The 15,625-nt window shown below is 41.0% G+C and overlaps 1 protein-coding gene across 5 annotated transcripts in view; it reads right to left on the bottom strand.

Moving 5' to 3' along the window:
- Positions 1 to 15,625, bottom strand: part of DCLK1 (doublecortin like kinase 1) — a 574,006-nt gene that overhangs the window by 15,919 nt on the left and 542,462 nt on the right. For 3 of the 5 annotated variants that reach the window (XM_059684417.1, XM_059684419.1, XM_059684418.1), the window contains exon 16: positions 5,966 to 6,079. In XM_059684417.1, the coding sequence (XP_059540400.1) occupies positions 5,966 to 6,079 (114 nt within the window). Of the gene's footprint in view, positions 1 to 694; positions 769 to 5,965; positions 6,080 to 15,625 lie in introns of all 5 variants that reach the window. The other 2 variants (XM_059684420.1, XM_059684421.1) reach the window with 1 other exon arrangement.

Genomic DNA, 15,625 nt, shown 5'->3' with positions numbered 1-15,625 from the left:
ACCTCCCATAGTCCCTTTTGCTTGAGCAGATAAGCCAGCTAAGTAATCTGACAGTTGCAGAATATTGAAAAATAAATTCATGCAATAGCTAGTACATAAAAGGGTTTCCAGAGGGAGAGAGGTAACAATAAAATGAAAACAAAAGAAAACAAAAAGGTGGAGAATTTAAAAACACAAGCTCATCAACACACACAATGCATTCTATAGCTCATTGTTATTTAGAGGAGCTTCTACTATTAAAGCGTAAATGCATTGTTTTGTTCATCTAGTAAGTTCAAGGTAGGGCTTGATGGCTTTAAAATGACAGTATATACTTCTATAGAACATACACTAAGGTACTATTGTTGCTCCATTTGTTAAGGGACAGAACAGCACTAGAAGGCATTCTTTAATTGGAAACATCAGGAAAATGCTTTGTCATTTACACTAAATATACTGTCCTTTTAACTGTAAGGGAAATTCATACTGAGCATGTGCAATGGAAAGAAAGCTGGCAAATGTCAGTGTGAATAATGGGTGAAAAAAAGGAATGAGGGGGTGTGGCATCTCAATCAAGAATAAAATGAAACTATAAAGCAGCATATGGACTGGATAACAAATCAAAAGCATGTTTATCCACTGAAGGAACTGGTTAATGGAGACTGCCAGCACGTTGCCATGGAAACACTGACTGTTGAGCTGCACCATCTCATACCTTATCCAATACATTCCTGGTTGTTGGTAGTAGTCCAAAGACCCTGATCTCTTGATGGTAAACCCGTGGTCCAGCTGAGCAGAGAGAAATGGGGCAACTCAGTGGATCGACATTGTGCTAAAGAATTAAGACTCCAGACCAAGCTGTTCTTCATTGACTATACATGGAAATATAATTATAATGCATCTTCTGTGGGGTGACTAGCTAATATGCTAAGTCTGCACATTGAAAATAAAAAGACAAGAAAAGACACTAATCTCTCATGAATACTCAAAGGCCATTTGCTAGAAAAAAATCTAATTTGTCAAACAGGTTTTGAATGCACATTTAACAATGTCCTCTCAATTTCAAAAAATATAAATACCTTTTCATATTCTATAGAATGGAAAATGCTTTACAATTAAATAAAATACTGACATCATCTTTAGCCACCTCTGAGAAAGCAGATTGGAACCCCCAAAATCTTACCCTTTTAGGCTTAAATTTGAGGGCTTCATAAATATGAAATAAAAGATTAAGAGAATCAGGTTTTGAATCCCCATAATTACAGCAAATTGGTTTTCCTCCTTTAAGAGTTAATCTTCAAAATCAGAGCTAAACTTAAAAAAATCAATTACATTTCTAACCCTGGCTGGGAGGCTCAGTCGGTTTAGTATCTTCCCATGCACTGAAAGGTTTCCAGTTTGATTCCCTGTCAGGGCACATGCCCGGGTTTCGGCCAGATCCTGGTAGAGAAGGGTGCAGGAGGCAGCCGACTGCTCTCACATTGATGTTTCTCCCTCTCTCTCCTTCTCTCTCTAAAAATCAGTAAACAATCTTTTTTAAAAAATCAATTACATTTCTGAACTAAAAATATATAGAGTAAAGCAGTAAATTTTCTCTATGAAAATATAGAAAATAAAAAATAGTTTTCATTGCGTATTAAAAATGCATATTACAGTTAAGTACTTATGATTAACAAAATGTGCAATAAATAGGAGACAGGACAAGTTCTCTAAGTTGTTCATCCTGGAATAGGATGTTAGCCTTTGGCTATCTAGGAATAAAAGATTCAGTCCCAAATTTGAAAAACAGTAATCATGCTGTGTACCCACTCCACTCCCCAATCTGCCCTCGACTGGACAAGGACTGGACAAGGACTGGACAAGCTGCACCCATTCTTTATCAGGAGGCTCATGAGTGCTTTCAAGTGTGGTCATGCTGCAGGGCAATGCTGCAACGCTGAGATGCTGACGACTGCTTCTACCTCTAAATTCACAAAAGGCATTTCAAGTAGATGCTGAGCAGGAGGCATTTAAAATAAACACTCCTCAGAGGACTTGGTATTCTGATTATAAACCAGGCTCTCCCAGTGTACACGGGACAGCAATGTGAGATTTTAATCTTTTAAACAATGTACATTTCATTTTCTTTAGAAAAAAATTCGAAGCACTGTTAGTGCTTTTGCTAGAGGATGAAGGCCTGAATTTCGGTTTCAGTCTGGGAAGATGGCCACTTAGTACCTAGTTCTCTATTGCCATCTACAGGCCAAGTGTCACTAACACCACGTCTCTAGCCCAGTATCACAATTATTTTCACCCTGATTAGTATGGATTTGTTGTATTAGTCGGAAATGCTCTATTTGCATGATAAAAATGCAAGAGAACTTTAAAGCATTTTGAAAATTATTGGTTAAAATAATAAACAGGATTAAATGAGGAAAAATAAATTGAAACTGACATCTTAGTCATTGGTTCTTCATCAAGCTGAGCAAATCTAATAATGCCTCCTTCCCCTCCCTTAGCTATCAAGAAGTCCACCGTTAAAATGTCATCTCTAATTCCATTTTATGTCTATAAACTGCATTTTAATAACCTTTTGTTTCCTTGTTTCTGTTCTGTTGGGGTTTTTTGTTTGTTTGTTTGTTTGTTTGTTTTTAATTTCCCAACTACTGGCAAAGGTAGCAGAGGGAAAATGGAGTCTTTCTGAGAAGTAGAATGTTGCACTTTTAAGGACAGCAGTGGGTTTCCACTTAATCACATTGCCTGACCTAAATGTAAGAACACCTTTTTCCTTTTGAGACTGTATGATCCTTGTGAGCCTCCAGCTGATAGTTAATCTTCTAGCCTATTCAAGGACCTCTTGCAACCTTAATATAAAGTTGTCATTTGTTCTTTCTTCAGCCTCAATAAGGTAGCGGGTGGGAAGCAGAGAAGAAAAAATGACACCACCAGCAAAAAACACTAAGATTCAGAACCACGAGTGCATATTAAACTATGCTCATGTAACACATTACACCTGTATCTAGAATCTGTTATGATAGTTGGTTCTTTCTTTCCTCTGAGAAAGAAAAAATGTAACAAATTCTTTTGTAAGCAACATTAATCTCCAGCAGGTAGTTAGGTTTCTAGAGAAAGAGAAATACCAGTTAAAGACTAATGCTTTAATTGTTGATTTCTTGAAAAAAAGAAAAAAACAAAAGCTGATTGATACTACATCCTAAATAGTATTTTTAAAAATTTGAAAGAGTGTAAAAAAATTCAGTCCTAGAATAGAAGATGTTTAAAATAAAGTACAAAGAAAAGAAGAAGAAGAAATTAAATACAGTACTTGATAGCCACCAGGGAGAAGTATGCATGCTCATGGGGAAAAAATTCTGTCTGAATAAAATTTATGATGAAATCAGTTTTTTTCTATATACATCAAATAGAAGTCATATTCTTTACAGAAATTTCAATCATGTGGGTGAATTAATAATTATATTACATCATTAATTGTCAAATGGTTTTTATGAAGGCTATTCCTTCTACCTACCACTTAGATTCTGCCTCACAACAGAATATTGTTCCTTTGCAGTTATATTTCAGTTTGAGTTGGAATATTACTTAATTCCAAGGTTTCTTTTTCTTGTGGTAGTCCTCTGAGACTCCTCTTTTGCACTTTAAGAATGGGAACACTGTTATAGAGTGTAAATGGACTTAACCAGTACCATTCTGAAAGATAATAACAAAGACAGCCAAACTGTCCAGTTTCTAATTCTCAGCCCTGCTCTGGGATTGGTGACTCTCTCATCCTTCCCTCCCACCCCAGGTTCTCATGGAGAGTTTGGACATTTATGAGGGGAAAGCATCCTGGAGAAAGTGCATATATGATGGTAAGGCAGTTTCTCCAGAAACAGCTCTGAAATTTAGTGATATTCTCTTTCATGCTTGAAATATTAATTCCAATAGTCAGCATGTAAATTGTGCTTTAGAGTTGACAAGGTACTTTATCAGATACTTCTCCAAAGTGTTAATTATTTTGTGTCTTAGTTAAGTTGGTAATTATTTTTTAAAAATTTGTAGTGGATAAAGAAGATTAAGCATGCAACTAATGCGTAACTCAGCATCACAAAGCCCATTTTATAATTTATAAGTCTATTACCAGTTTGTACAGTTTCCATGAAATATGTTAGTGATGATCTGAGAAACTGATATTAAATTGCATTCAAAATGGTCCAATTATGATATTTAGGGAAAAATTATTTAGCATCTGATCTTCAAATGCTAACTGGAGTTTTTTTTGAAATCTACTTAGATAAAGTTTTAGGTTTTGGAATTTATCCAGGTTTGATTAAAGTAGGATTTCCCCTCATATCTGTCATTGTCCATTGGAAAATTGTTCTGAAGTTCCTGTCCTTAGTCATTATAAGATTCCCAGAATACCATGAACAAACAATTATGGAGCAACCCAGTCAAATTTAAGCAAAGACAAATTAAAATGAAAAATAAAAACAGGAAAAAATCAGAGTGGTAGAGAAAGCACCCTCTCTAGCAGCTGTAAGCTCTCAACAGGAGCAGAAAAACAGTCCTTTTCATGGACAAGCGTGCTGGCAGTCCATTGCAAAATAAAATTGTGGAATCAAAAGTTTCGGTATAGACGTATAACTTGAATGAATGATGAAAACAGAGTATAGAGTGTCTGGTTTAGTTGAGAACCACCAGGAGATTATTACTTTTAAAAATTGCGATAGAAAATGCTGATAATAAAGAATGTGGACAATCTAGGAAGACATGGAAGACTTCTACATTGAATTTCTTTAGAAGTACTAAAGACAGAGGGCAAGAAGAATAGATTGCAATTTTAGATCCTTAGCAGCACTGAAATTCAGGTATACATACTGTCAAGTGTACTCATGAACCAGTTACTCACAAAAGGGTTCAATAAAAAAACATGAAATGCAAGCCGTACAGAAAGTATATGCATGTATTCATGCCATCTGCAAAATCTGGAAGCTCCTATCAAATATTTAGTAACCCAGATTTGGGATTGGTTATATCAAATATATCAGTTACATATGTTTAGTTTTATCTGGAGCTCCAGCACAATAAAAAATAAAAACAAAAATGCTGTAATCATAGTTAAATATTTAGTATTGCTGTTGAGCATGAAGTACTATTTAGTAGCATAAATACTTTTTACCATTGGACAACATAGTATCTCATTTCTTTGTTTAAAAAGAAAAACAGTTTAAGTGATTTCACATTGACTATGCTGTTAAAAAAATGAAATTATTAAAAACAAGTAATCTGGGACTTGAATATCCTCTAGAATATGACACCAGGAAGTATGAGGTTTCATTATTTTTCTACCCAATTTAATCTTTGCCTAGAGCTTCTCTCAAATTGCATGTAGTGTGTGTCTGCATGTAAAGAACAGGAAAAAAAATCTGTGTAGATACATCAATAAAATGTTAAATGTTAAAAGACTTTCAACTTTAAAAATGAAATTTCTAAGGAGCAAGACATTGTAATTTCTTTGTGTGTTCACAGCGATTCAATTTCCCTGAAAATCTTACTGTGTAACCTTTCTGCTCTGTTTTGGCTTTCATTTAGGTCTCGTACAAAGAATCATACTGTTCCAATTCTCTCTGCAATGTAGTGTTTCTCAGCTTGCCTTCCCTCCAAGGTCCTGGCAAAAGAATATAATGAACTCCTTTCCTCAGAGCTCAAAAGTTTGCATTGGCACACAATCCAGTGTGGGGGAGGTTTTCTGCTTTAAAAAATAAATCATGAAATTAATATAAACTGCAAGACACCCTGGAGGTGTTGGATAATGATGTGACGACCTGGGAAATCATCAGCAAAAACACGTGATGTATTTTAGCCCCAAGCTCCCTCAGTGCTTTAAACGGTCGAGCTGTCTAAAGAAATGACCCATTCTGCTGTCTCTGGGTGGAATCTCCTGAATAATGCCTGTCTCCTAGGTGGATTGCTTTAAAAGAAGTTATAGGTGGATATTTCAGATGCTTACTGCTATGACAGAAACTCCAGCTGCTGTGCTATTCGGCTTCGGGCCTGTGTTGAAATGCTTCTTTATCTTTCCAGCTACTGACAGCTGATGTTCATTTTCTGGGAGGCCGTCATCCTGGGCCGGGAGGGTGGGAAAGAAATAAAGGAAGGAGAAAAAGAAAAAAATGAGATATGAGGCCAAGATCTCCTAGTAACAGGCAGTGATCTTAACATTCATAAGATTTCAGAAATAAACTGGTCAATGTCTTCTCATTAAACACTGTTGTTAGAAGTACAGCTCTAAGGTCTCATGCATTTCCACATCTGCCCTAAAATTAATTTGGTGTGTCATCTGTCCCTCAGAGTTCCCTAAATAAAAATTGTTATTTATATTGTTTCTAATAAAATAATTTCAATCATAGCTCCAGAGACATATGTCAAAGAGCAAGTTAATCTGGACAACAACAATAACAAAACATCAATGTAAACATTTTTATTTTCTGATCCAAGAATTTTACCCTCTTATCCCATCATTCAGACCCATACCCAAGAAGACTGACACACTTGGGCTCCTGCAAGCTACTCAATCAGCCATTCTATAACCCCAGACAACCTTCCAGGCAGAAAGTTCTTCCTTAAGTTTTAAATCCTCCTTGCAGCATTCAAATCATCTGTTATGACATACTTCACATTGGAGCTCATTTTAACTAAGGCTTCTGCTCTCTGCCAAAGCTGTCTGTGATGGAGGCTTCACAGATTGCTCTCCTTGTTAGCAATACTGTTAGAATAACAATAACCCAAGTCATAAGTATGTGCCATCACTTACTAGATTATGATCAAAAGGCTGCACAATCTTTGGAGACCAGAGACTGTGTTTTGTTCACTGTGGAACCCTCAGGTCTTAACATAGTGCTTTGGCACATTGTAGATGCTTAGTAAATACTTGCAAAATAAATGAATGGATGTATAATAAAGTGTTTGTTACTATCTCTTAAAACCAAAGATCCTGGCCATTCATCATTTTCCTTCTCCCCTTCCCCTCCATCTTTCCAAACGTGACATGCTTACTCTTTTGCACAACATGGACTCTCCACATGGGATCTACTCCTTCTTTTAGCATTTGGCTATTTATTTATTCAGCAAATATTAACAACATGTTGACAGTGGACCAGGCACTAGAGTAAGTGGTGGGAAAATGAGGGTGAGCAAAAATAGGCATGGGCTTTGCTCTCATGTACCCTGTCATTGCTCTTCTTCTTCAAAACTTGGGTCCAAATCACCTGTTCCAAAACACTTCCCCTATTAAACACAACTTATTCTAATGGTTCTTCTGTAAACTTCTAATGCTCATTTATTCTATATATTTGCCTCCCTACTTATATATTATTTTTGATGCTAGGTGATTTTGTAAGTATAACACACACATATTATTATATATATATACACACACACAAGTATATGTATACACTCACAAAGTATATATATATACTGAACTCTTGTTCTTTTGTACCATGCCTTCCACATTTTCTGTAATCTTTAACAGAGGCTCTAGGCTCAGTGCTCTACACACAGTGGATTCTCAATTTATGATATTCTTGCATTGGTTTATTAATGGCTAGAAGAAGAAACAATTATTGTGCTTATTGACTCACATCTGAAACCAAATCTAGGGGAAGGAGGTTTTGCAATGATGCAGAGTGAATTCAAAAAATTTTTAAAAGTCTGTATTGTGGAAAGAAATAGAAATGGAATGAAAGTCAGTTAAGGCAGCAGTGAAATGACACTTGGGGAGGGAAGAGAAACAGGGACATATGAAGTGCCTGCTGTGTTAGGGATGGGAGGGGGGAACAGTCTCTGCCCATCAGAGAACCTTGCAAACTACTCAGGAGACACAGTATGGACACACTTTGTCAAATAATAAAACAGGTTAACAAGATGAGACGGAGCTGTCCCAGGCAGTGTAGCCTTATGGCTTAGCTAGAAACATGGAAAGAGTTCAGAGGAGACAGGACATATTTTCCTTTGTGAGCAGTCAGCATAGGCTTCATGAGGATTATGGGACTGGACCTGGTCCTAAATGATGGGGAACATATTGACAAGTAGAGAGAAGGGAACGTGAGGTTTGGTGTACAGATGCATGTGAGTGGGAAGCCACAGGGCATGTTTGCCAAACAATGAGTCAACCAGTTTATCTCTGGTTAAGAGTTTATGTGGGAGAGTAATGGCAAACAAAGGAGAAAGAACAGAAGATAGGACACAAATGAATACCAAAAAGATCCAAAGACTGGAGTCTTATTTAGGAATAAAGCAAAGATTTTTAGTAAGGAGGGTAGCAAGTGTGGAGGACTACGGCCCTTTACTCAGATGTTTTACAGTACAGTTTCCAGTTCCCAACTCTCCTAGTGGGAGAGAAGTCCTGTGATAATCGCAAAGATTAGGATTATGCCAATCAAAGTGTTAAACACAAGGACAAATTCAATGGTGTATGCAAATACTTTTTTTAAATGGTGGATGAAATAGCAGGCCCTTGGGATCTAAGTTAGAATGTTGGGAATATTTAAACATTTGACAAAGGATGAAATGATGTACCTTTACTGAAGGTTTTACAAATATTAGTCTCACATATCTGGCAAGGTTTGGGGTTCTGCCCCACCCCCAAGATTACAGATGTAATTCCAGTCACCTCTTGGGAGAGTTCCAGGCTATGTCAGGCAGTTATTTGTATGTGCTTTAGACTATAAAGAAGCAGATGGGCCCTAATTGGTTTGGCTCAGTGGGTAGAGCGTCGGCCTGTGGACTGAAGGGTCCCAGGTTCGATTCTGGTCAAGGGCATGTACCTTGATTGCGGTCACATCCCCAGTAGGAGGTGTGCAGGAGACAGCTAATCGATGTTTCTAACTCTCTATCCCTTTCCCTTCCTCTCTGTAAAAAATCAATAAAATATATATATATTTTTAAGGAGCAGATGGAAGGAAAGTTTTTCTCTTTAAGACAAAAACAAACAAAAAAAACCCTTGAGGGTATTTGAAGTCTCAGGGTCAGGAGCTAGTGGCAAGGAAGAGTTGGAAGACAGGAAAAGGCACAGGATGGAGGGGGAAATGAAGCAGTCTCCCTTGGGGAAGTGTAGGTTTCTCTTTGTCTTTGGTGCAAGATGAATTAAGGAGAGAAAGAGTGAGGCCTGTTTTGAGGTGGAGGGGAGGCAAGTTAAAAGAGAGGCAGAAAGAGGAAGATGACACAAGTGTTAATTGCTTTGTGGTGTGTGCTAACGACTTACAGCTATGATTTCCTTAATCCTCAGATTATCCTCTACAATATGCCTTAACAGTCCCATTTCAAAGATAAGCAAACTGAGGCTCAGCAAGGTTATTCGCTCAAGGTCACCCAGCTAGGTCTAGAACTTCTGTACATTCATTAGCATGATATCTGCTACAAAAGGGCTCCCTAAGTGTTAAATGTTATCTTTTCCATGATAAAAGTGGCACTATAGTGAGAGGGTGGGAGAGTTGGATTAGGAGCTGAAAAAAATGGAATACTGTATTTGGACAGGACTGAATGGAGCCTGGGAAGCCTTGGAATGAAGGTCAGTTAAAGTGATACTGAGCACTTCAGGAGGCCCTTTGGATTGCAGTTGGAAGCTTCTACGTCGAGGAGAGACTTATTTGAGATAAGGCAATGCAACCTGTTAAGGTGGGGGCTCTCAAATCCCATGTGGAGCAGGCTGTGCTAGAAGCCCCAGCTAACAATGGATGACATAAAGTAGCATTGGGTCAGTGTGGGCCTGTGATTGGCACAGGTTGTGTTTAATATCCTGGGTACACATACAGAGGGGAAAAAAACAACAGCTGGGATTCCATAGCAGCAGTCCCTATGTAATTTACTGAGGAAGATTTACCTTCTTGCCGCTCAGTCCTGCCTCCTCACTTCCCCACCATTGGGCATCCTTACCAGAAATTTCCCTTTACCTGAGTTCTTTTCCCTGCCAGCTCTCATCACTCTCACAATGGACTTCCTTATCATTTCCTGGCCCTGCACTGGTCCTAATCTTTTGTAAAGACTCCTAGCAACTCTTTTAATTAATTAACTAATTAATTAATATTTTTAAATTTTATTTTTTGTTGCTGAAAGTATTACAGATGTCTCCTTTGTTTTTGTTTTTTGCTTTTTTCCCCATTGACCACCTCCTCCCCGCACCCACCTCTCCCAAGCCTTCACCACACTATTTGTGCTTAGCGACTCTTTTACATATTATATCCTAGGGGCTCAGGCCTCCAGCTTTAAATTCTAGTGAAGTTTTCAATTTCTGTTTGGTTATTAATTCATGCTGAAGCAACATAATGAAAGTAATGAAACAACCCTCAAAAGATGCTTTTGACTTCAAAAATCTTAAAACCGTTCAGAATTTGTTCCCAATGAAATAAGGTATCTCAGCTAGAGAAGGTAACACACACACACACACACACACACACACACACACACCCCACAGTAACTAAAAAGTCTGTAGTTTCTTATCGATTTTGAAGGCTTTGAGCATAATTGAATTAAAAGATATAAACAGATGGTTTTGTTGGGACCTAATCTGTACCTGAGGCATATGGATTGATGATGGAGATTTAGTTAATTTACTGTCTTGCATCAATAAAATAAATAGGGCCATTAAAAACATACATTTTTATATACATCTTTATCACCATTATTCTGAATAGATTATGTGCCAAAAATGTGCTATGAATTTTCTAAACGTGACAAACCTGGAAGTATGTTACAAATAGTCATAGTATTATTACCATACGTTTTGGTATGTAGTTTCTGGGAGTAGTTTCTTGTTTGACACAGGCTGGTTGTGGTTTGAGGTTAGTGGTTTTTGATTTAGAAATTCCCATCCACCACTTGACAGAGCATTGCAACTGACAAGAACAAAATTAGTTTGCAAAATGGAAAATGAACTCTCACAGCTGTCTGTAGGAGACCTGGTCTCCATTTCTCCAGCGGATGTTGGGAGGAGGTGGAGGCCTGGACATGAAGTCACTCGGTTGAGTGAATTTCCCTCCTTAGGGAGACCATTCTAGGGGTCATGCTTCAGAAAATCCTCCTCCCTCATGGAGTTTTGTTTTTGGGTCATGGATCCGATTTTCAGTCTATTCATTGCAGACCCTATTATTAATATCTGTAAATTTATGAGCATTTTACCCCCAGAATATTCCAAGTTAGTTTTAAACAATCCCAAGTGCCCTAGAGCACTCTTCAATAGCAGCCATGTTTCACATCCCAGTGTGTGGCCCCTTGACTCATGCTAATCATCCCCCACTGCACAGTACCCCAGGACTTTTTTAAAAAAAATATATTTTTATTGATTTCAGAGAAAAAGGGAGAGGGAGAGAGAGAGACAGAAACATCAGTGATAAGAGAGAATCATTGATCAGCTGCCTACTGCATGCTCCACATTGGGGATCGAGCTTGCAACCATGGCATGTGCCCTGACCAGGAATCGAACTGTGACCTTCTGGTTCATAGGTTGACACTTAACCACTGAGGGTACCCCAGGACTTTTGAGTCCCTTCAGCTGAGTCCTAGACATCCTCTATGTATACAATTCACACTGCACTTGGGGAGAAAATATGAAGTAAATTAAGATCTACCTTGGAGAAAGGAGAGGATAAGATGCCCAAATGGAAAGTGGAATTCCAAGTCATCATTCACAATTTATGAATATGGATAAGTGGTTTTACTTATTAATAGTGGCCCTGTGCATGAATCTGTGTATGAGTAGCTCACTGATGCTTGCCTCAGCTGGCCGCCCTGTCCACCACTGCTCTTAGCTCTCTGCCCCATGTAGCTCACTGCCCCGCCCTCCTGCTGATGGTCCTTACGTGTCATGGTGTAATGACCATTTGCATATTACCTCTTTATTCTATACGATTACAGCATCTCTAGAGTTCTCTTACTTTCTGACAAATGCTGCCAGCACCATGAGATGAATGTTTACAGTATATATTTTTGTGTGTAGGGCTGATTTTTATTAGCATGAGACATCTTGGTAGATTATTCAGGCTGTTGTTTTGTTTTTGTTCTTTTCCCCTCACTTTCTTCATTCTTTTAATATATTTTAGCTTGGTGGTATCTTTTCAAAAGAGTAGGTAGGTGAAATAAAGGAAGTAAATGGAAAGGCCAGGAAGGTGATAGGAAGTTTTAAATTGGTTAAATAACTACCCTTGACTTATTTAAATCAGTCCTTTCCACTAGGAAATCACCTGGAAACTTCTAAAATTCCCAATACCCAGATGCCAGTGCAGACCAGTTAAATAAAAATCTCTGGGTACAAAACCCAGGTATCAGATCTTATGTTAGAGACTCCACTGATCTTAATGCTAGAGACTTCTTTGAGCTTCAGTTTCCTCATTAGTAAAATCCTATATAATAAAGAGGTGATATGCACATTGACCATCACTCCAACATACAAGATGGCCACCCCCATGTGGACACAATATGGCCAGCAGGGGAGGGCAGTTGTGGGTGATCAGGCCAGCAGGGGAGGGCAGTTGTGGGTGACCAGGCCTGCAGGGGAGGGAAGTTGGGGTGGCCAGGCCTGCAGGGGAGGGCAGTTAGGGGCAACCAGGGCTGCAGGGGAGGACAATTTGGGGTGACCAGGCCTGCAGGGGAAGGCAATTGTGGGGGGCAAGGCCTGCATAGAAGGGCAGTTGGGAATGACCAGGCCTATAGAGGAGGGCAGTTTGGGGGGGACCAGGCCTGCAGGGGAGGGCAGTTGGGAGCAACCAGGCCTGCAGGAGAGGACAGTTGGGGGAGGACAAGACCTGCAGGGAAGGGCAGTTAGGGGCAACCAGGCCAGCAAGGGAGGACAGTTGGTGGTGACCAGGCCTGTAGGGGAGGGCAATTGGGGAGGACAAGGCCTGCAGGGGAGGACAGTTGGGGGAGGACAAGACCTGCAGGGAAGGGCAGTTAGGGACAACCAGGCCAGCAAGGGAGGACAGTTGGGGGTGACCAGGCCTGTAGGGGAGGGCAATTGGGGAGGACAAGGCCTGCAGAGGAGGACAGTTAGGGGTAACCAGGCCTTCAGAAGGGGGCAGCTGGGGGTGATGGACTGGCAGGGGAGGGCAGTTGGGGGCTACCAGGCTGGCAGGAGAGGGAAGTAGGGACAATCGGCCAGCAAGGGAGCAGTTAGACGTCAATCAGGCTGGCAGGGGTGTAGTTAGGGGTGATCAGGCTGGCAGGCAGAAGCAGTTAAGGGCAATCAGGCAGGAAGGCTGGTGAGCAGTTGGGAGCCAGCAGTCCTGGATTATGAGAGGGATGTCCAACTACCCGTTTAGGCCCAATCCCACTGGACATCCCTCAAGGGGTCCCAGATTGGAGAGGGTGCAAGCTGGGCTGAGGGACACACCCCCCATGCATGAATTTTGTGCACCAGTCCTCTAGTTAGTAAAATAATTGGAGGTGAAACATCGTTCATAGAATTAACACATTGAGATGGACCTTTATCCTAGAGCAGTGGTTCTCAACCTGTGGGTCGTTACCCTTTCACAGGGGTTGCCTAAGACCATCAGAAAACACATATATAATTACATATTGTTTTGTGATTAATCACTATGCTTTAATTATGTTCAATTTGTAACAATGAAATTGGGGGTCACCACAACATGAGGAACTGTATTAAAGGGTAGCAGCATTAGGAAGGTTGAGAACCACTGTAGAGTATCAGAAAATAGCATGGGATAAGATAGGAATTATACAAAGGGTATGTTTTTAGTTGTCAGTCTTCTAGATAGTTCCTTAAATGTTATCCTTGCTTTTAGTAAATGTTTTGAGGGAATCTAACAGGGAAAACTGAAATGACAACAGAAGTCTAAGTTCCAGAGGGAGCTGTGGATCCTGATTGTCAGCAAAGTGGGACCATGTGTAAAAATGTGTACAACACAGGTTGAGAAGGTAGAAGTTCCTGCTAAGACATGTATATACTGCCTAGGAATAAGAATGAGCAACTTAGTTTTCCAAGGATAATAGCCAGAATCTTTTTTTTTTCTTTACCCCACTGTTGGGATTTATTGATGTAGGGTCATATGGTTTGGAATCAAAGTAAGGAATTATGTGATTTTAAGAGCATTCCAGCCCCCTCAAATAAAGGGACAAATTTGCTCACAGTCACCAAGTTATCTTATAGTATACTAGAGGCCTGATGCACGAAATTTGTGTACTGGGGAGGCATCCCTCAGCCCAGCCTACACCCTCTCCAATCTGGGACCCCTCGGGGGATGTCCACAGGGATTGGGACTAAACCAGCAGTCAGACATCCCTCTCACAATCTGGGACTGCTGGCTCCCAACCACTCACCTGCCTGACTGCCTGATTGCACCTAACTGCTTCTGCCTGCCAGCTTGATCACCCCCAAACCACTCCCCTACCGGCCTGATCGATGCCCAACTGTTCCCCTGCTGGCCCGATTGCCCCCAACTGCCCTCCCCTGCTGGCCTGATCTTGCCCCCAATGGCCCTCCCCTGCTAGCCTGGTTGCCCCCAAGTGCCATCCCCTGACGGCCTGATCTCACACCCAACTACCCTCCCCTGCCGGCCTGATCACCCTTAATGGCCTCAGCCTCAGCCCCCACCACCATGACTTTGTCTGGAAGGAAGTCGGACATCTGGAAGATAGCCGGTTGACCTGGTCTAATTAGTATATTACCCTTTTATTAGTATAGTTTGATTATATAGGATAGGATTGCTTAAATGGGGGGAAAAGCCTTTTTCAGCAGGAGAAGTTGCTCTTGGCAGACAAAAATACATAATCTCTATATCTGGACTGATAGGCAGTCATATGCACTATACTGCCAAAACAGTCATTTTAAAACCCCTCCTCAGCCCCCACCTTAGGTTCTGCTTTCACAGTTCACCCAGATTAGGTTCTGCTTGGTTGGTTTCTATGCCAGTCAGCGTATCCAGGCCTATCTTTGGGCCTGATCAAAGAGTCGGGCTGATTAGCCCCCTTAGAGGCCTGGAGAGAAACAGAGGTGTGGCTGCTGGGGAAGCCCAGAGAGAAAGAGAGAGGCAACAGCTGATCAACAGCTGTCACAGAGGCTGCGGATCAAACCCTGCCTCTCTGTCTGCAGGCTTCTCTCCGGGCCTGATCCGCAGCCCCCTTGGCAGTCAGTGCTGGGTCACTGCGCCAGTACCGGCTGCAGTCAGTGCTGGGTCACCACAGCAACCCAGCACTAACTTCCGGTGTTTGGTCGAGCCTTAGGTCCTTATGGACCCTGGCTCTTTATATATAGAGAGTAGAGACCCAGTACAAGAAATTGATGCACTTGGCGGGGGGCCTTCAGCCTGGCCTGTGCCCTCTCACAGTCAGAAGCCCTCAGGGGATGTCCGACTGATGGCTTAGGCCCGCTCCCAGTGAGAAGCAGGCCTAAGCCATCAGTCGGACATCCTTAGCACTGCTGCAGAGGTGGGAGAGGCTCCCGCCTCTGTCGCTGGTCTCGCCAGCCATGAGCCCAGCTTCTGGCTGAGTGGCACTCCCCCTATGGGAGCGCACTGACCACCAAGGGGAAGCTCCTGCACTGAGCATCTGTTCCCTGGTGGTCAGTGCGCATCATAGTGACAGGTCATTCACCATTTGGCCAATTTGCATATTAGCCTTTTATTATATACTAGAGGTCTGGTGCATGAAATTTGTGCATGGG

This window comes from Myotis daubentonii, chromosome 2 (genome assembly GCF_963259705.1).
Source record: "Myotis daubentonii chromosome 2, mMyoDau2.1, whole genome shotgun sequence".
Classification (NCBI taxonomy): Eukaryota; Metazoa; Chordata; class Mammalia; order Chiroptera; family Vespertilionidae; genus Myotis; species Myotis daubentonii.
This window is presented reverse-complemented; position numbering and strand designations above follow the sequence as displayed.